Source organism: Nerophis lumbriciformis, linkage group LG11 (genome assembly GCF_033978685.3).
Source record: "Nerophis lumbriciformis linkage group LG11, RoL_Nlum_v2.1, whole genome shotgun sequence".
Taxonomy (NCBI): domain Eukaryota; kingdom Metazoa; phylum Chordata; class Actinopteri; order Syngnathiformes; family Syngnathidae; genus Nerophis; species Nerophis lumbriciformis.
The window spans coordinates 45,900,828-45,921,873 of record NC_084558.2 but is presented as its reverse complement, the minus strand read 5'-3'; the positions used below and the strand labels follow the sequence as shown (position 1 = coordinate 45,921,873).

General features: G+C 44.1%; 1 protein-coding gene across 1 annotated transcript in view; it reads right to left on the bottom strand.

Annotated features, from left to right (window-relative positions):
• Window positions 1-21,046, bottom strand: part of lamc3 (laminin, gamma 3) — a 318,369-nt gene that overhangs the window by 105,420 nt on the left and 191,903 nt on the right. Inside the window, exon 10 of the mRNA XM_061966493.1 lies at window positions 12,961-13,153. Coding sequence (XP_061822477.1) covers window positions 12,961-13,153 — 193 coding nt within the window. The remainder of the gene's footprint in view (window positions 1-12,960; window positions 13,154-21,046) is intronic.

Genomic DNA, 21,046 nt, shown 5'->3' with positions numbered 1-21,046 from the left:
CCTTAGTTCCCAAATGTTTACTGAGTGTTGTTAAAAGGAAAGGCCATGTAACACAGTGGTAAAAATGCCCCTGTGCTAACTTTTTTGCAATGTGTTGCTGCCATTAAATTAAAGTTAATGATTATTTGCAAAAAAAAAAAAAAAAGAAGTTTCTCAGTTCGAATATTAAATATCTTGTCGTTGCATCAGTCCAACTTGGATGAGCTCGGGCCCAGTGAAGCCCGCGGCGTTTCCGGGTGTTGTTGATAAATGGCTTTCGTGTTGCATTGTAGAGTTTTAACTTGCACTTACAGACGTAGCGACAAACTGTAGTTTACCGACAGTGTTTTTTTTAAGTGTTCCTGAGCCCACGTGGTGATATCCTTTACACACCGATGTCGTTTTTTTTTCGATACAGCACCCCCTGAGGGATCCGAGGTCCGTAATATCATCGCTTACGTAATACTTTTCCGGTTCGAACGTCAAGTATCTTGTCTTTGCAGTCTATTGAATATAAGTTGAAAGTTGGGTTTTGAATGTATGTCTTCTTGACTCTTATAATAATTGTGAACGATGGGTAAACATCCAAAAATGCGCGGTTCGCCACATAAAACAGCGTGCTACAAGTACGTTTGACTAAAATCCCTTTTAACCTAACACATTTTCAATACACAACGGCGGCATCTCGGAGAAAAATACAAATAATAGGAGACTCTTATGAACAGATAAGTAATGCATTCTTCATTTATGAAGGTCACACCGTGAGAAAGCGACTTCTCTGGTGGTTAACTTGCATCTTAAAATAATCAAATCTTAGGCATCTATTTTATCAGCATTAAGCCTGCTTTATTTCCAGACATTTCCAGCTGTGTAAACTACACCGTGTGTGTGTGTGTGTGTGTGTGTGTGTGCAGTGTGGGCCTGCTAATAGAAGAGAGGCAATTACAAAGTGGGCCTCAAAGCCATGGTAATGGAGCTGGTCAGACAGAGATAAGCAGAGTGCGCATGAAAGTGAACAAACTCGCCGCCATGCTTCCCTCCACGGAGCGCCATTGTCCCTTTTAATCAGCGCCAAGCACGGCGCGCTGTAATTAAGCCCTCTCCGCCGAGTGCGAGAGATCACCGCCCCAAAAAGATGAAGGAGACCATCAAGACCCGGGCGGAAACACACGTTTAAGGATGCGGCAGAAAGTGCGTTGTACGGATGGGATCTAGTCCCGGAGCATCACGCTCCGGTTTGTATCACCTGTTCAAGCACAAACCCAGTTGGTTTTGATTGACGGATGCCATAAAACAGTGGTTTTCAACCTTTTCTGAGCCGAGGCACATTTTTTTCAGAAAAAGGTTAAGCTAAGAGCTGGACGAAGCGCTAAGTTGAGAGATAAAATAGAAAGCTAAGTTGAGGGCTAAAATAAATGTTAAACTAAGAGCTAAGCTAAAAGCTAATCTGAGATCTGAAATAATATTTGAGGTAACAGTTAAGCGAAGAGCTCATCTAAGAACTAAGAGCTAAGCTAAAAGCTAATCTAATAGGTAAAAGTTAAGATAAAAGTTAAGCTAAGAGCCAGTTAGCTAAGAGATAAACTAAGAGCTTGGTGAAGAGCTAAGCTAAAAGCTAATCTAAGAGCTCAGGCAAAAGTTAAGGTAAGAGATTAACTAACAACTAAATTAAAAGTTAAGTAAAGCGCTAAACTAAAAGTTAAAATAAGATTTGAGCTCGGAAAAAGGTTAAGATAAGACTTTGGCAAAGCGCTAAGTTAAGAGAAAGCTAAAAGCTAAGTGTAGGCCTAAGATAAATGTTAAGATAAGAGCTAAGATAAGATTTAAACTCAGAAAAAGGTTAAGCTAAGAGCTGGACAAAGCGCTAAGTTAAGAGAAAGTTAAAAAGCTAAGTTAAGGGCAAAGATAAATGTTAAACTAAGAGCTGAGATAAAAGGTAATCTGAGATCGAAAATAATATTTGAGGTAAAAGTTAAGTGAAGAGCTCATCTAAAAACTAAGCGCTAAGATAACGTTTAAAATAAGAGCTAAACTAAAAGCTAATCTAAGAGGTTTAAAGTTAAGATAAAAACTAAGACAAGAACTAAGAATTTGAGCTCAGGTAAAGATTAAGCAAAGAGCTCAAATAAGGTAAAAGTTAAGCTAAGCGCCAGTTATCTAAGAGATAAACTAAGAGCTTGGTGAAGAGCGAAGCTAAAAGCTAATCTAAGAGCTCAGGCAATAGTTAAGGTAAGAGATTAACTAAAAACTAAATTAAAAGTTAAGTAAAGCGCTAAACTAAAAGTTAAAATAAGATTTGAGCTCAGAAAAAGGTTAAGATAAGACTTTGGCAAAGCGCTAAGTTAAGAGAAAGCTAAAAGCTAAGTGTAGGCCTAAGATAAATGTTAAGATAAGAGCTAAAATAAGATTTGAGCTCAGAAAAAGGTTAAGCTAAGAGCTGGACAAAGCACTAAGTTAAGAGAAAGTTAAAAAGCTAAGTTAAGGGCTAAGATAAATGTTAAACTAAGAGCTGAGATAAAAGCTAATCTGAGATCGAAAATAATATTTGAGGTAAAAGTTAAGCGAAGAGCTCATCTAAGAACTAAGAGCTAAGCAAAAGTTTAAAATAAGAGCTAAACTAAAAGCTAATCTAAGAGGTTTTAAGTTAAGATTAAAACTAAGACAAGAACTAAGAATTTGAGCTCAGGTAAAGATTAAGCAAAGAGCTCAAATAAGGTAAAAGTTAAGCTAAGAGCCAGTTAGCTAAGAGATAAACTAAGAGCTTGGTGAAGAGCAAAGGTAAAAGCTAATCTGAGAGTTCAGGTAAAAGTTAAACCAAGAGATAAGATAAGCACTGAATTAAAAGTTAAGTTAAGAGCTAAACTAAAAGCTAAAATAACATTTGAGCTCGGAAAAAGGTTAAGCTAAGAGCTGGACAATGCGCTAAGTTAAGAGAAAGCTCAAAGCTAAGTTAAGGGCTAAGATAAATGTTAAGCTAAGAGCTAAAATAAAAGCTAATCTAAGATCTGAAGTTAAGTGAATAACTAAGATAAGAGCTAAGCTAATAGCTCAGGTAAAGGCTAAGCTAATAGCTAAGCGCTAAGATTTGAGCTTAAATAAAAGCTAAGATAAGAGCTAAATTCAGACCTAAGCTAAAACCTACTCTAAAACCTCAGTTCAAAGATAAATTAAGAGCTAAACTAAAAGCTAAGTTAAGATTTGATCTCAGAAAAAGGTTAAGCTGAGAGCTGGACGAAGCGTTAAGTTAAGAGAACGCTAAAAGCTAAGTTAGGGGCTAAGATAATAGTTAAGATAAGAGCTATTCTAAAAGCTCAGGTAAAAGATAAGCTAAGAGCTCAGTTAAAATTTAAGTAAAGAGCTAAACGTAGAGCTAAGATAGGATTTGAGCTCAGAAAAAGGTTAAGCTAAGAGCTGGACGAAGCGCTAAATTAAGAGAAAGCTCAAAGCTAAGTTAAGGACTAACATAAATGTTAAGATAAGAGCTAAGATAAGATTTAAGATCAGAAAAAGGTGAAGCTAAGAGCTGGACAAAGCGCTAAGTTAAGAGAAATCTAAAAGCTAAGTTAAGGGCTAACATAAATGTTAAGCTAAGAGCTAAGCTAAAAGCTAATCTGAGATCTGAAATAATATTTGAGGTAAAAGTTAAGCAAAGAGCTCATCTAAGAACTAAGAGCTAAGCTAAAGTTTAAAATAAGAGCTAAACTCAAAGCTAATCTAAGAGGTAAAAGTTAAGATAAACACTAAGACAACAACTAAGAATTTGAGTTCAGGTAAAGATTAAGCTAGTTAGCTAAGAGATAAACTAAGAGCTTGGTGAAGAGCGAAGCTAAAAGCTAATCCAAGAGCTCAGGAAAAAGTTAAACTAAGAGATAAGCTAAGAGCTCAGTTAAAAGGTAAGTTACGAGCTAAACTAAAAGCTAAAATAAGATTTGAGCTCAGAAAAAGGTTAAACTAAGAGCTTGGCAAAGCGCTAAGTTAAGAGAAAGCTAAAAGCTAAGTTAAAGGCTAAGATAAATGTTAAGCTAAGAGCTAAGGTAAGATTTGAGCTCAGAATTAGGTTAAGCTAACAGCTGGACAAAGCGCTAAGTTAAGAGAAAACTAAAAAGCTAAGTTAAGGGCTCAGATAAATGTTAAACTAAGAGCTAAACTTCAAGCTAATCTGAGATCTGAAGTAATATTTCATGTCAAAGTTAAGCAAAGAACTAAGATAAGAGCTCATCTTAGAGCTAAGCTAAGTGCTAAAATTTGAGCTCAGATCAAAGCTAAATTCAGAGCTAAGCTAAAAGCCAAACAAAGAGCTGGAGTTGGAATATGTCAGCCTCTTCAAAGAAGCCGCCAGATGTTTACCCAGACAGACGACATCTACGGTACGTGACTCAATCACCCGGCTGGCCTCGGTCCAACATGACCTGGTCAAGTACTGTGTGGCGTTTCAAAACAGTGGGCCGTGGTCGCCGGCTGACCGGCTGATTACTCGCGGCGTGATTGTGGGGACAAAGCGTGTAGCGAGACACGCCCGCTTACAGAAAAGCAATCATCCCTCCTTCTTATCTCTCCTCTCCGTTTCCCATCCTCACGCCTCAATTTATTCCTCCTCCGTCTGATGGCGGACTGATCCCCGCACCGCCAGGGAGCACGCCGGCATTTAATGCCTTAACATGTTTACCCGCCGTAAATTCAGGCGGCGTCAGTCACGGCGTCGTGTGGCGTGTTGTTTATCGATGCCTCACCAGGACCGGCTCACTTCCTTACGTCTTACGCCGCCTACGACTGTGGCGGGCAACAGATGGCCTCTCGATAAGGATTCGGTACGGGGCCGCTCCGGTTGGCACGATTTCCACGGACGTGACAGGCGGTCGCCGGAGGAGGAGTGTAGAAGACTAAGTCGAGAACCGAGCAGGTTGTCAGACCTGGATTTTACTTTCTACCAGAGTCAGCCATGGAAATATATAGAACAGACTTGCTCAAGACCATGAGGGCCAGGTCCCTGGTAATGGTCCAAAACGTAAAACCCAAAACCAGTACCTCAAACCGTCATCCAGGCAGGCCGGTCTAGTACCCGCACTCTTTTACCAAAGCCGCACTGTTGTAACACGTGGCTTGGCATCGTCTTGCTGAAATAAGCAGGGGCGTCCATCCTGGACAACATTTGTTGCTCCAAAACCTGCATGTACCTTTCAGCATAAATGGTGCCTTCACAGTTACCCATGTCTTGGGCACTAATACACCCCCATACCATCACAGATGCTGGCTTTTCAACTTTGCGTCTACAACAGTCCGGATGGTTCTTTTTCTCTTTGTTTCAAAAACCACGACGTCCACAATTTCCAAAAACAATTTGAAAATGTGGACTCGTCAGACCACAGAACACTTTTCCACTTTGCGTAAGTCCATCTTGGATGAGCTCGGGCCCAGCGAAGCCGGCAGGCGTTTCCGGGTGTTGTTGATGAATGGCTTTCGTGTTGCATACTAGAGTTTTAACATGCACTTACAGATGTAGCGACGGACTGTCTCCGTTGGGGTATTTTACACTTCATAATGTGCCACACATTTTCAATGGGAGACAGGTCTGGACTACAGGCAGGCCAGTCTAGTACCCACACTCTTTTACCAAAGCTGCGCTGTTGTAACACGAGGTTTGGCATTGTCTTGCTATAATAAGCAGGGGCGTCCCTGCATGCACTTTTCAGCATTAATGGAGCCTTCACGGATGTGTAAGTTACCCATGCCTTGGGCACTAATACACCCCCATACCATCACACATGCTGGCTTTTCAACTTTGCGCCTATAACAGTCCGGATGGTTCTTTTTTCTCTTTGTTTCAAAAGACACAACGTCCACAATTTCCAAAAACAATTTGAAAATGTGGACTCGTCAGACCACAGAACACTTTTCCACTTCGCATAAGTCCATCTTGGATGAGCTCGGGCCCAGCGAAGCCGGCGGGTGTTTCTGGGTGTTGTTGATAAATGGCATTTGTGTTGCATAGTAGAGTTTTAACTTGCACTAACAGATGTAGCGACGGACTGTCTCCATTGGGGTATTTGACACTTCATAATGCGCCACACATTTCCAATGGGAGACAGGTCTGGACTACAGGCAGGCCAGTCTAGTACCCGCACTCTTTTACCAAAGCCGCACTGTTGTAACACGAGGTTTGGCATTGTTTTGCTATTATAATAAGCAGGGGCGTCCCTGCATGTACCTTTCAGCATTAATGGTGCCTTCACAGATGTGTAATTTAATACTAATACACCCCCATACCATCACAGATGTTGGCTTTTCAACTTTGCGCCAGAACAATCCGGATGGTTCTTTTCCTCTTTGGTCCGGAGGACACGACGTCCACAGTTTCCCAAAAAAATTTGAAAATGTGGACTCGTCAGACCACAGAACACTTTCCCACTTTGCATAAGTCCATTTTGGATGAGCTCGGGCCCAGCGAAGCCGGCGGCGTTTCCGGGTGTTGTTGATACATGGCTTTCGTGTTGCATAGTAGAGTTTTAACTTGCACTTACAGACGTAGCGACAAACTGTAGTTACTGACAGTGGTTTTCTGAAGTGTTCCTGAGCCCATGTGGTGATATCCTTTACAGACTGATGTCGCTTTTTGACGCCTGAGGAATCCAAGGTCCGTAATATCATCGCTTACGTATTATTTGTAAATATTTTTCAGTTGGAACATTAAATATCTTGTCTTTGCAGTCTATTCAATTGAATATAAGTTGAAAAGGATTTGCAAATCATTGTATTCTGTTTTTATTTACCATTTACACAACTGTTTTTGGGTTTACACATCTAGTACATTATCTATCATGCAGTACATTTACAACACAATAAAAAGCCATCATGTCTGTTTTATTTTATTACTATCAACATTTCCAAATTTCCCCCCTGCATTACGTCTCTTTGCTCTTTTTTTCCTCCGGTTATGCTGTTGTGTTTGTTAATGTAAATGTATTTTTAGCATATGCCGCAGGCCACAGAAATAGAGCTGCGGGGCCACGCTTTGTATAGCCCCCATCCAAAGGACCCACTCCCCATGCGAGTGGGTCTCTTTTCTGTGATGTCTTTCTTTTCATGACGTGATCACGACAGAAGAGCGCCACTCTGGGCGAAGATTAAATGCGTGACGATAAACATAGAACGGCAAATGGAACTGGAAACTGAGCAAATAATACAGTTAGGCCATGTAGTCGACATCCAATACTTTTTTTTTGTTTTTGTTTATTTATTTGCCTTCCTTCAAACACCTGCACCTAGTTTGTTTCAGTTTTAGTTTGACCTTAGGTGTTTTTATGACAGTGAAGAACGTTGAAATGTCGATAAAACATGCCCAATGGCCGCAGTTTTTTGACTATTTCAGTTTTCCCTATTGGCAAAATGGTTTTGAAATAAATGATAAATGGGTTGTACTTGTATAGCGCTTTTCTACCTTCAAGGTACTCAAAGCGCTTTGACACTACTTCCACATTTACCCATTCACACACACATTCACACACTGATGGAGGGAGCTGCCATGCAAGGCGCTAACCAGCACCCATCAGGAGCAAGGGTGAAGTGTCTTGCTCAGGACACAACGGACATGACGAGGTTGGTACTAGGTGGGGATTGAACCAGGGACCCTCGGGTCGCGCAAGGTATTCGGGGCGGAATATTCAAGATGGCTGACTGAATTTGTGGCATTTTGTGATGTACAATGGGAGACCGGGCTTTCCAGCCTGTGGAACGCTCTCCCTGACCACTTGAGGGCACCACAGACTGTGGATGCTTTTAAAAAAAGGCTTAAAAACCCTTCTTTAAAAAAAAATAAAAACAACTTTTTTTAGATATATGCATACTAGTTCTAGCTATTTGGCTGTTCTAGTTTCTATTTTTATTTATTTTTTATTATCTTTTTATTTTTTTATTGTTTTAATACACTAGCACTTTGAGGTTGTTTACAAATAAAATCTATTATTATTATTATTATTATTGTTATGTTTAGACTTTGTTTTTACATTTGTTGCGGATTGTAAATACGATTGTATATGGTTTAATGCAGTGGTTCTCAAATGGGGGTACGCGTACCCCTGTGGGTACTTGAAGGTGTGCCAAGGGGTACGTGAGATTTTTTTTAAATATTAAAAAATTCTTTATAAATATAAATAAAAACCTATCTTTTTTTCCAAATAGTCCAAGAAAGACCACTACAAATGAGCAATATTTTGCACTGTTATACAATTTAATAAATCAGAAACTGATGACATAGTGCCATGTTTTACTTCTTTAGCTCTTTTTTTCAACCAAAAATACTTTGCTCTGATTAGGGGGTACTTCAATTAAAAACATTTTCACACATCACTGAAAAAAGGTTGAGAACCACTGGTTTAATGGATACAATCATTACGTTTCCATGCACTAAATTAGTCTGATTCCTCAAATAGTTTTTTTTTTTTGTATTCTCACATCTGTGTGTGAAGTCCAAGTGTCCATGCACACTCTCTTCCGCAACTATGGGTCATACACAGTGTGCCTCCCAAACACTGGGGGGCGCTTAAATTTTTTTCCATATACCTTTATTTATAAAGTTCAACATTTGCAAACATAAAGATATGAACAAGGACAATTAAAACAAGTACAAAAATAGTGCAACACAGCGCCAGGGGGTTGTTGATTCCATAATGTAATTAAAGTAGAATGTAAAATATATATATATACTGTATTTTCCGGACTATAAGGCGCACTTAAAATCATTTTTTCCCCCTCAAAACTTGTCAGTGTGCCTTATAACCCGATGCGCCTAATGTACGGCATAATTCTGGTTGTGCTTACCTACCTTGAAGCAATTTAATTCGGTATGCGGTGTAATGATAAGTGTGACCAGTAGATGGCAGTCATACATAAGATATACGTGTAAACTGCAATATGACGCCAGTAAACAACACCAAAACTTTTAATGTTCCATTGAAAATATAGAACATTACACACCAAGGTTTCTCTTAGTCACTCACATCGACGTCCCACTGGGTTGTGAGTTTTTCCTTGCCCTTATGTGGGCTCTGTACCGAGGATGTCGTTGTGGCTTGTGCAGCCCTTTGAGACACTTGTGATTTAGGGCTATATAAATAAACATTGATTGATTGATTGATTGAAAATATTAGTAGAAATGTTTCGATTTTTTTGTGTGAGTGGGTGTGGATGAGTGTGAATGGGGGAGGGAGGTTTTTTGGGTTGATGCACTAGTAGGGATGATGTTCGAAACTGGTTCTCCCGGTTGATCGATAAGAAAAGAACCGATTCCATGGACTCTAATCCCTTTTTGAGAACCGGTTCCCGTTATCGAGGCCACTATAGTAAAGAAAAAGAGTTGGTTCTTTATTCGAATCCCTGGGAACGAATCCCGTCCCACAAGAAATGCCCTGTGGGACATCACAGGAAATGAGCTACGTAATTTCCTGTGATGTCACACAAGCAGCAAAAATAATGGACCGGAAAAAACGCCTCAAGGCATGGCTATTCGCCTATAGTGATCACAGAGACAGGTTGTTTTTGTGTTACTGTATTTTTTTTGTTTTTCTGAAAAATCCAACTTAATATACTTTGGGTAACAACAGTCCATCCATCCATCCATCCATCTTCTTCCGCTTATCCGAGGTCGGGTCGCGGGGGCAGCAGCCTAAGCAGAGAAGCCCAGACTTTCCTCTCCCCAGCCACTTCGTCCAGCTCTTCCCGGGGGATCCCGAGGCGTTCCCAGGCCAGCCGGGAGACATAGTCTCAACAGTAACAACAGTCAATATTTATTTATTTTATTTTTTTACGGGGGTAACAGTCAATATTTATTTACTTATTTTATTTGTTTCTTATAAAATAAAAGTGAGTTTTTGTTAAACCAAATATTGTGTTTTTTTCCCATATACAACAACCTATCTGGATTCGATAAGAGAATCGATAAGGAATCGGTTCGATAAGAGGATTCGATAATGGGCTCGAACTCGATAATTTCTTATCAAACATCATCCCTATGCACTAGTTGAAAGTGTATCTTGTGTTTTTTCTATGTTGATTTAATAAAAATAAATAAAAAAATAAAAATAAATTTTGTTTTTGTGCTAGAAGTTTTCTGTGTTTTGTCTGCGGTGGTTTTCTCCACAAATGACTATAGCATGGAATCGAAACTCCTGAGTACTATCTTGGTGATTATTGATGGGTTATACTTGTATAGCGCTTTTCTTTTAAAAGCATCCACAGTCTGTGGTGCCCTCAGGTGGTCAGGGAGAGCGTTGACATAATAGAAAGTTAAAGTTAAAGTACCAATGATTGTCACACACACACTAGGTGTGGCGAAATTATTCTCTGCATTTCACCCATCACCCTTGATCACCCCCTGGGAGGTGAGGGGAGCAGTGAGCAGTAGCGGTGGCCACGCCCGGGAATCATTTTTGGTGATTTAACCCCCAATTCCAACCCTTGATGCTGAGTGCCAAGCGGGGAGGTAATGGGTCCCATTTGTATAGTCTTTGGTATGACTCGGCCGGGGTTTGAACTCACGATCTACCGATCTCAGGGCGGACACTCTAACCACCAGGCCATTGAGTAGGTATATATGCGGCTTTTACACACACATAAGTAAATGCAAGGCATACTTGGTCAACAGCCATACAGGTCACACTGAGAGTGGCCGTATAAACAACTTTAACACTTTTACAAATATGCGCCACATTGTGAACCCACGCCAAACAAGAATGACAAACACATTTCGGGAAAACATCCGCACCGTAACACAACATAAACACAACAGGACAAATACCCAGAACCCCTTGCAGCACTAACTCTTCGGGGATGCTACAATATACATCCCCCTGCTAACACCAAATCAACCCCCCCCCCTTCCCAACCATACTTGTCAACCCTCCCGATTTTCCCGGGAGACTCCCAAATTTCAGTGCCCCTCCCGAATTTCTCCCGATTTCCACTCGGACAACAAAATTGGGGGCGTGCCTTAAAGGCACTGCCTTTAGCGTTCCTCTACAACATGTCGTCACGTCTGCTTTTCCTACATACTAACAGTGTGCCGGCCCAGTCACAATAATGATAATAATAATAGATTTTATTTGTAAAAAGCACTTTACATTGAGTAAACAACCTCAAAGTGCTACAGTGTATTAAAACGAATAAAAATAAAAAATATAATAAAAAATAAATACTTTTTTAAAAGCATCCACAGTCTGTGGTGCCCTCAGGTGGTCAGGGAGAGCGTTCACGTAATATATGCGGCTTTTACACACACATAAGTGAATGCAACGCAAACTTGATCAATAGCCATACAGGTCACACTGAGGGTGGCCGTATAAACAACTTTAACACTGTTACAAATATGCGCCACACTGTGAACCCACACCAAACAAGAATGACAAACACATTTCAGGAGAACATCCGCACCGTAACACAACAGAACAATTAACCAGAACCCCTTGCAGCACTAACTCTTCCGGGACTCTACAATATACACCCCCCGCGACCACCAAACCACATACTAACAGCGTGCCGGCCCAGTCACAATAATAATAATAATAATAATAGATTTTATTTGTAAAAAGCACTTGACATTGAGTAAACAACCTCAAAGTGCTACAGTGTATTAAAACGAATAAAAATAAAAAGATAATAAAAAATAAATACAGAATAAAAACTAGAACAGCCAAATAGCTAAAACTAGTATGCATATATCTAAAAAAAAAAGGCTTTTTTAAAAAGAAAGGTTTTTAAGCCTTTTTTAAAAGCATCCACAGTCTGTGGTGCCCTCAGGTGGTCAGGGAGAGCGTTCACGTAATATATGCGGCTTTTACACACACATAAGTGAATGCAAGGCATACTTGGTCAACAGCCATACAGGTCACACCGAGGGTGGCCGTATAAACAACTTTAACACTGTTACAAATATGCGCCACACTGTGAACCCACACCAAACAAGAATGACAAACACATTTCGGGAGAAGATCCGCACCGTAACACAACATAAACACAACAGGACAAATACTCAGAACCCCTTGCAGCACTAACTCTTCCGGGATGCTACAATATACACCCCCCTTCCCCCCCGAATTTGTAGGTCTCAAGGTTGGCAAGTATGACATTCACACACTGACGGCGGGAGCTGCCATGCAAGGCGCTAACCACCACCCATCAGGAGCAAGGGTGAAGTGTCTTGCTCGAGGACACAACGGACGTGACCAGGTCGGCGGGAGGCGGGGATCGAACCGGGAACCCTCAGGTTGCTGGCACGGCCACTCTCCCAACCTCCTAACAGTTCACACAGACAGCTTATTCACTCACTGACTATGTGATAGGTCATGTATCATTCATCCGTTAGGCTCGAAATTGTTATCGGCGTTCCTCTTCCCCGTATCACGTCAGCACATTGTTGGACTTCTCGGCTCGACCCACTCCATATTTTTTTTTTTTTAGCGTCCAGGCGTGCAGAGACTGGCGAGGACAGACTCTGTAATCATCATGCAGCATGATTTTTTTTGCATGCATTGCACCGGTCATCATTCCCAATTCTCATCCTCCACTTTCCCGCAGCATAATGGCGGTTTGACCTTTCGCTATATGCACAGATTCATATTCCCCTCACTCGGATTCGGGCTCTATTTGCAACGGATCACATTCTATCCATATTCGCCGCTCACCGTCGGACTAAGGTTGCATCATTTGAGCGGATTATTGGCTTTCTTCACTTTTTTGGGGTTTCTTTTGTCGCTGATTTATTGGCATTCCGAGCACGGTTTTATTTGGACGAGGCCATCTGTTGAATGCGGAAGATGATGCGGAAATTAAATGAAAATGCGACGCACCCGCGGGGTTCATCATTACATTCAAGGCGCCGACGGCCTCGCGGGGAGTGTGTGGGAGAACATAAAACACACACAGGTGGCTTTGCAGGGTATGGGAATATTGGAAGGAGCGGGGGCGGGGGGGGACAAAGCACGCCCGTCATACCTGACCACGAAGGAGCTGCGTGGCGGCCGCGAGCCCTCGTGCACCGTCCCGGGTGAAAGGTCGGCGGCGAGCGCGATTCCGGCGCCCTCCAGCATCAAGGTGAGGCGGTCGGGAAGCAGCCCCCGGGTCTCGGAGGTGAAGGTGATGGAGAGGAGCTGGCCGTAGCTGTGGACTTGACCACCCAGGAACTTGTCTGTGGGAGACAAGTTAGGTGATTAGTATTTCTGCACGTGTTACAGGTCTCACGGGTTAGGGAGTCCAGACAAAAAGGTTGTCTGAACCCCTGGAAAATATAGGCAATGTTTAAGGAGAGTGAAGACACAAACTATCTTTGAAGCTTCCCAAGTTTGTACATACCCCAAAACCAGTGAAGTTGGTACGTTGTGTAAATGGTAAATAAAAACAGAATACAATATTTAATGTTCAAACTGAGAAACTTCATTTTTTTTGCAAACAATCATTAACTTAATTTAATGGCAGCAACACATTGCAAAAAAGCTGTCACGGGGGCATTTTTACCACTGTGTTACATGGCCTTCCCTTTTAACAACACTCAGTAAACGTTTGGGAACTGAGGAGACACATTTTTTAAGCTTCTCAGGTGGAATTCTTTCCCATTCTTGTTTGATGTACAGCTTAAGTTGTTCAACAGTCCGGGGGTCTCCGTTTTGGTATTTTAGGCTTCATAATGCACCACACATTTTCAATGGGAGACAGGTCTGGACTACAGGCAGGCCAGTCTAGTACCCGCACTCTTTTACTATGAAGCCACGTTGATGTAACACGTGGCTTGGCATTGTCTTGCTGGAATAAGCAGGGGCGTCCATGGTAACGTTGCTTGGATGGCAACATATGTTGCTTCAAAACCTGTATGTACCTTTCAGCATTAATGGTGCCTTCACAGATGTGTAAGTTACCCATGTCTTGGGCACTAATACACCCCCATACCATCACAGATGCTGGCTTTTCAACTTTGCGCCTGTAACAATCCGGATGGTTCTATTCCTCTTTGGTCCGGAGGACACGACGTCCACAGTTTCCAAAAGCAATTTGAAATGTGGACTCGTCAGACCACAGAACACTTTTCCACTTTGTATCAGTCCATCTTAGATGAGCTCAGGCCCAGCGAAGCCGACGGCGTTTCTGGGTGTTGTTGATAAACGGTTTTCGCCTTGCATAGGAGAGTTTTAACTTGCACTTACAGATGTAGTGACAAACCGTAGTTATTGACAGTGGGTTTTTGAAGTGTTCCTGAGCCCATGTGGTGATATCCTTTACACACTGATGTCACTTGTTGATGCAGTACAGCCTGAGGGATCGAAGGTCACGGGCTTAACTGCTTACGTGCAGTGATTTCTCCAGATTCTCTGAACCCTTTGATGATATTACGGACCGTAGATGGTGAAATCCCTAAATTCCTTGCAATAGCTGCTTGAGAAAGGTTTTTCTTAAACTGTTCAACAATTTGCTCACGCATTTGTTGACAAAGTGGTGACCCTCGCCCCGTCCTTGTTTGTGAATGACTGAGCATTTCATGGAATCTACTTTTATACCCAATCATGGCACCCACCTGTTCCCAATTTGCCTGTTCACCCGTGGGATGTTCCAAATAAGTGTTTGATGAGCATTCCTCAACTTTATCAGTATTTATTGCCACCTTTCCCAACTTCTTTGTCACGTGTTGCTGGCATCAAATTCTAAAGTTAATGAATATTTGCAAAAAAAAAAAATGTTTATCAGTTTGAACATCAAATATGTTGTCTTTGAAAATGATTTGCAAATCATTGTATTCCGTTTATATTTACATCTAACACAATTTCCCAACTCATATGGAAACGGGGTTTGTGCATTATTAAAAACAATGTATTTCCCCGAAAAATGCATTAAATTAAATTCAAGTTTGACTAAAAAAGTAAAATTAAAATGCTGCTTTACCCAATTGAAGTGTGTTTAAAAGAGAGCTCTGGATAAGGAAGGCGTTGGACAACATTGAAGCATGAGGGGGAAAACAGGAAGCGGAAACTTGAAAAGCGAGACGGTTCTGCTTCTGATTATGAGTCATTTTTTTACAAATGTATGCGGCGTCTGCCGGCGTAGGAGGATCACTTTAATTTGTTGGGCACTTGTTCCAAAAAAACAAGTTAAAACAAACACGGAGAAGCTGCCGGGGGAGTGACTTAAGAGGATGTTGGATTCAAGGAAGGGGGGCAAAAATTCATTTATAAATGACCTATAAATGATGCAGTCATGCATTTACAACACGCGCCATTCATAATAGATCGTCATTTACACGCCCGCTAACGATAACTGGTAAATGATTTAAATCCTGACTAATCACGGCGTTTCTATCTTTGCTAATAATGATGCCATCTTGTCACTTACAAAGAAATCAAAGCAGCGTGGTAAAACGTCCAGAAACATGCCATGAAAACACACGCATCTGAAAATGTTCTGTAAAGGCTGAAAGCACAGACAAGCCCCCAAAAACAGGTGCATGGGAGAAACGATGCTAGTTTTATGCAACAAAACGGAAGTCAGGCCAGGCTAGCAAGGAGACAGCCAGGCTAACAGGAAGTTAACCAGGTTAACAGGAAGATAGCCAGGCTAGCAAAAAGTTAGCCAGGTGAGCAGGAAGTTACCCAGGCAAGCAGTAAGTTAGCCAGGCGAGCAGGAAGTTAGCCAGGCGAGCAGGAAGTTAGTCAGGCGAGCAGGAAGTTAGTCAGGCAAGCGGTAAGTTAGCCAGGCGAGCAGGAAGTTAGCCAGGCGAGCAGGAAGTTAGTCAGGCGAGCAGGAAGTTAGTCAGGCAAGCAGGAAGTTAGCCAGGTGAGCAGGAATTTAGTCAGGCGAGCAGGAAGTTAGCCAGGTGAGCAGGAATTTAGCCAGGCGAGCAGGAAGTTAGCCAGGCGAGCAGGAATTTAGCCAGGTGAGCAGGAAGTTAGTCAGGCGAGCAGGAAGTTAGCCAGGCTAACAGGAAATTAGCCGGGCTAAAGAATTTAGCCAGGCGAGCAGGAAGTTAGCCAGGTGAGCAGGAATTTAGCCAGGCGAGCAGGAAGTTGGCCAGGCTAACAGGAAATTAGCCAGGCTAAAGAATTTAGCCAGGCGAGCAGGAAGTTAGCTAGGCTAACAGGAAATAAGCCAGGCTAAAGAATTTAGCCAGGCTAGCAAGAAGTTAGCCAGGTGAGCAGGAAGTTAGCCAGGCGAGCAGGAAGTTAGCCAGGCGAGCAGGAAGTTAGCCAGGTGAGCAGGAAGTTAGCCGGGCGAGCAGGAAGTTAGCCAGGCGAGCAGGAAGTTAGCCAGGTGAGCAGGAAGTTAGCCGGGCGAGCAGGAAGTTAGCCAGGCTAGCAGGAATTCAGCTAGGCTAGCAGGAATTCAGCCAGGCTAAGGTAGTTAGCCAGGCTAGCAGGAATTTAGCAAGGCTAAGGAAGTTAGCCAGGTGAGCAGGAATTCAGCCAGGCGAGCAGGAAGATAGCCAGGCTAAGAAAGTTAGCCAGGCGAGCAGGAAGTTAACCAGGCTAAGGAAGTTAGTCAGGCGAGCGGGAAGTTAGCCAGGCGAGCAGGAAGTTAGTCAGGCGAGCAGGAAGTTAGCCAGGCGTGCAGGAAGTTAGTCAGGCGAGCAGGAAGTTAGCCAGGTGAGCAGGAATTTGGCCAGGCGAGCAGGAAGTTAGCTTGGTTAGCAGGAAGTTAGCCAGGCAAGCAGGAAGTTAGCCAGGCTAGCAGGAAGTTAGCCAGGCTAACAAGAAGTTAGTATGGTGAGCAAGAAGTTTATCAGGTGAGCAGGAAGTTAGCTTGGTTAGCAGGAAGTTAGCCTGGCTAGCAAGAAATAACCCAGGCGAGCAGGAAGTTGGCCAGGCTAACAGGAATTTAGCCAGGCGAGCAGGAATTTAGCCAGGTGAGCAGGAAGTTAGCCAGGCTAAAGAATTTAGCCAGGCGAGCAGGAAGTTAGTAAGGCGAGCAGGATGTTACCCAGGCGAGCAGAATTTTAGCCAGGCGAACAGGAAGTTGGCCAGGCTAAGGAAGTTAGCCAGGACAGCAGGAATTTAGCTAGGCAAGCAGGAAGTTAGCTAGGCTAACAGGAAATTAGCCAGGCTAAAGAATGTAGCCAGGCGAGCAGGAAGTTAGCTTGGCTAGCGAGAGGTTAGGGGTAATAGAAGAATCCTACAGTGCGTGGTGCAGCCCCATCGTTCTAGTAGGGAAGAAGGATGGGTCTGTGCAGTTTTGTGTGGTTTACCGCAAGGTTAATGAGGTATCACGTTTTGACGTGTACCCAATGCCCCGGGTCGACGAGCTCCTGGATCGGCTGGGCACTGCTCGTTTTTTTACGACACAGGATTTGACCAAGGGCTACTGACAGATTCCCTTGTCACCAGAGTCCAAGAAAAAAACGGCCTTTTCCACTCCGGAAGGTTTATACCAATTTGTGACACTTCCATTTGGCTTGTTCGGTGTGCTCGCCACGTTCCAGCGCCCCATGGACCAGGTGCTGCGCCTTCACGCTGTCATCATCCAGGGTAGCGGCTAGGAAGAACACATGCGGCGGGTGGGGGCAGTGCTCGAGTCTCTGAGGCAGGCAGGGCTCACCCCCAACCTGGCAAAGTGTGCAGTTGGCCGGAGGGAAGTACAGTATTTGGGGTACCACTTGGGAGGACGGCAGGTGCGCCCGCAGGTAGACAAAACAGCGGTAATTGCGGCCTGCCCAAACCCCAAGACGAAAAAAGAGGTGAGGCAGTTTTTGGGTCTGGCGGGTTACTCCGGAGGTTTATCCCCCGGTTTGCGGACATGACCAGCCCACTAACTGACCTCACCCGAAAGGGTGCACCAGATCTGGTCCAGTGGACGGAACAGTGCCAGTAGGCGTTTGAGAGGGTTAAAAAGGCCCTCTGTGAGGAGCCGGTCCTGCACATGCCTGATTTATCTCTCCCGTTTTGTCTGCAGGCTGACGCGTCAGGCAGAGGACTGGGTGCTGTTTTGGCCCAGCAGGTGGAGGGCGTCGACCGCCCCATCCTCTACATCAGCCTGAAGCTCTCTGACCGGGAGGTGAGGTACAGCCATACTTGCCAACCTTGAGACCTCCGATTTCGGGAGGTGGGGGGTTGGGGGACGTGGTCGGGGGGTGGGGCGGGGGCGTGGTTAAGAGGGGAGTATATTTACAGCTAGAATTCAACATATATTTCATATATACTGTATATATAAGAAATACTTGACTTTCAGTGAATTCTAGCTATATATATATATATATATATATATATATATATATATATATATATATATATATATATATATATATATATATATATATATATATATAAATAAGAGAAATACTTGAATTTCAGTGTTCATTTATTTACACATATACACACACATAACACTCATCTACTCATTGTTGAGTTAAGGGTTGAATTGTCCATCCTTGTTCTATTCGCTGTCACTATTTTTCTAACCATGCTGAACACCCTCTCTGATGATGCATTGCTGTGTGGCACGCACAAAAGTGCTTTCATCAAATGCACTAGAGTCTGGAATCTTCCATCTCTCCCTAGCATGGCCCAAAACCGGTCAATCTTTGCTTCCTGAGGAAGATCTTCACTGCCAAGCACTTGGTAGTCCACTACTTCTTCCCGGAGGCTATCCAGGTCCAACCGCAGCTGCGACTTGGAACTTACAAGCGTATTTCTTCATCTTACTCGTCGTCGGCGTCGCCACGGCTGTATCTTCCTCGTTCTTCTGCTTCGTCTCCTTGTTGTGTGCGCAGTTGTGCACTGCACTCTCTAAAAGCCGTAGATGTTATTGTCACATATGCATGTACAGTAGATGGCGGTTTTGTCCTGTTTAAGAGTGTCACAACATTGCTGTTTACGGCAGACGAACTGCTTTACGGTAGACGAAAACGTGACTGCTGTTGTTGTGTGTTGTTGCCGCGCTGGGAGGACGTTAATGAAACTGCCTAACAATAAACCCACGTAAGAAACCAAGAACTCGCCCTCGATCATTCTACAGTTATAACGTGATTGGGCAGGCACGCTGTTTATATCGTGGGAACGCGGACGTGAAAACAGGCTGTCGACACGTCACTCAGGTCCGCATGGAGCTGTAGGGGGCGTGGCCTCCAGCTCCGCCTGAATTTCGGGAGATTTTCGGGAGAAAATTTGTCCCAGGAGGTTTTCGGGAGAGGCGCTGAATTTCGGGAGTCTCCCGGACAATCCGGGAGGGTTGGCAAGTATGAGTACAGCACCGTGGAGAGGGAGTGCCTCGCCATCCGGTGGGCGGTCGGGGCCCTCCGGTACTACCGCCTGGGGGGCTCATTCAGTCTCTGCTCGAACCACAAACCCCTCCAGCATAAAAGATGCCAATGCGCGGATCACTTATTGGTATCTAGCTTTACAACCCTACAATTTTAGAGTGATCCACAGACCGGGGGTGCAGATGGCCGTGACCGACTTCCTCTCCCGCTCCCTCACGAGGGTGGGGGGGGAGTAGGCGCGGCCCGGACAGCTTACCGGCATGCGTCTGGCTGTGGAGGTATGTGGAGGGGGGCGTGGCCTGCGGGCCTGCAGCGAAGCGGGGTGGCCTCGAAATCAGCGACAGGTGAGCAGATGGCCCACCTGGGCCTTGTTATCTAATCACCTGTCGCTCTGTTATAAGCAGCAGCCAGGCGGAGAGGCGGAGTTGGAGCTGGAGGGGAGCTGGCGTGAGAGCGAGAGCGAGAGAGAAAAGGACAATTGCTGAAAAGCAGCCTTGGACATTTCATAACAATAAAACAATATTGTACCCCTGAAACAGACTCTCATGCCGGTGGTCTGAAGAACCCCCAGGAGGGCAACCTCCACAACAATATTTTGAAATAAAAAAAATCGTGGTTAATTCTAAAATGTATGTTTGGACACTCCATGATGGATCCATATTTTTTTACCGTTTGCAATGCATGTAAGACTTTGGTGCAAGGTCCTTCACATGAATAAAACCCCTGCAGGCGTGTACACACACACACACACACACACACACACACACACACACACACACACACACACACACACACACACACACACACACACACACAGGTGTGTGTTGTTCTCCAGCAGCCTGAGCGCTGCGTGGACGTCAAGCAGCACCTTGGATGAAGGCAGCCGTCATGGTCGTCATGGCGACCTGCTCGCTACATGTTTGCAGAAGTGTCTCGGCAGTCGCGCTGGCTTCTAAATCTAAACACCCCCAGCATAAATTGCTCTTTTCTTCGCTTCTACTTCTGCACTCCCGAGTTCTCCTTTGCTATTTCATCACCTCTTTTTCTTCTTTTGTGTGCGTGTGTGTAAGTGTGTGTGTGTGTGTGTGTGTGTGTGTGTCCCGGGTGACGAGACCTTCAGACTGAGATTGTAGTTCTCAGCTTCTTTGAAGCTCGGCACAGGCAATTGCGGCGTGAATGCGAGTGACATGTCGCCTAAATCTGCTCCGGTGGAGCTCGGCACTCCCCAAACCCCCTCCCCCCCGGTCCTCGGCGGAATACCGGAGCGGGGCCTTGTGAGCGCTCCCCTCCCTCGCTCTCCGCCTCGGGGGTTTTTTATTCAAATTCCGCACTCCTTGTCTCACTTCCTCCCTGCGAGCTCACACATGAGAAGCATGGAGTCCGTGACAGATTGCAGTGAGGACTGAAGTGAGACGACGCTTCCAGTGAGTGACCTCACTGCTCCTCGCCGGAGACCCCGGCAAGCTGCTCTCTCCACCGGCAGTCTGGTGTTTTTTCGCCGCGGGGGACTTGAACCCCCGCCTGTGTCGAGGACCTAGCAGATGTACAAGGATGTCCAAGCAGATGTACAAGCAGCATGACCCTGTGTCACCTCCTTGTGTGTGCTAGAAGATCCGGAACGAGCGACAGAGGGTGGGGGAAATGATCAATTCCCCGATGCGTCGCGATCAGAACGTGGGCGAGTCAAACAACGTTGGACAAATGTCCAAACATCGATTATTTACCTTTGTTCATTAAAGTAATATAGACGGTTCTAAAATGTGCCATTAATGCTAATAATCTCTCAGCCGGGGGAGGAGGGGTCCAAACTTTTTGGGGCCGAAAGCCGACTGCATGCAAAGTAACTAT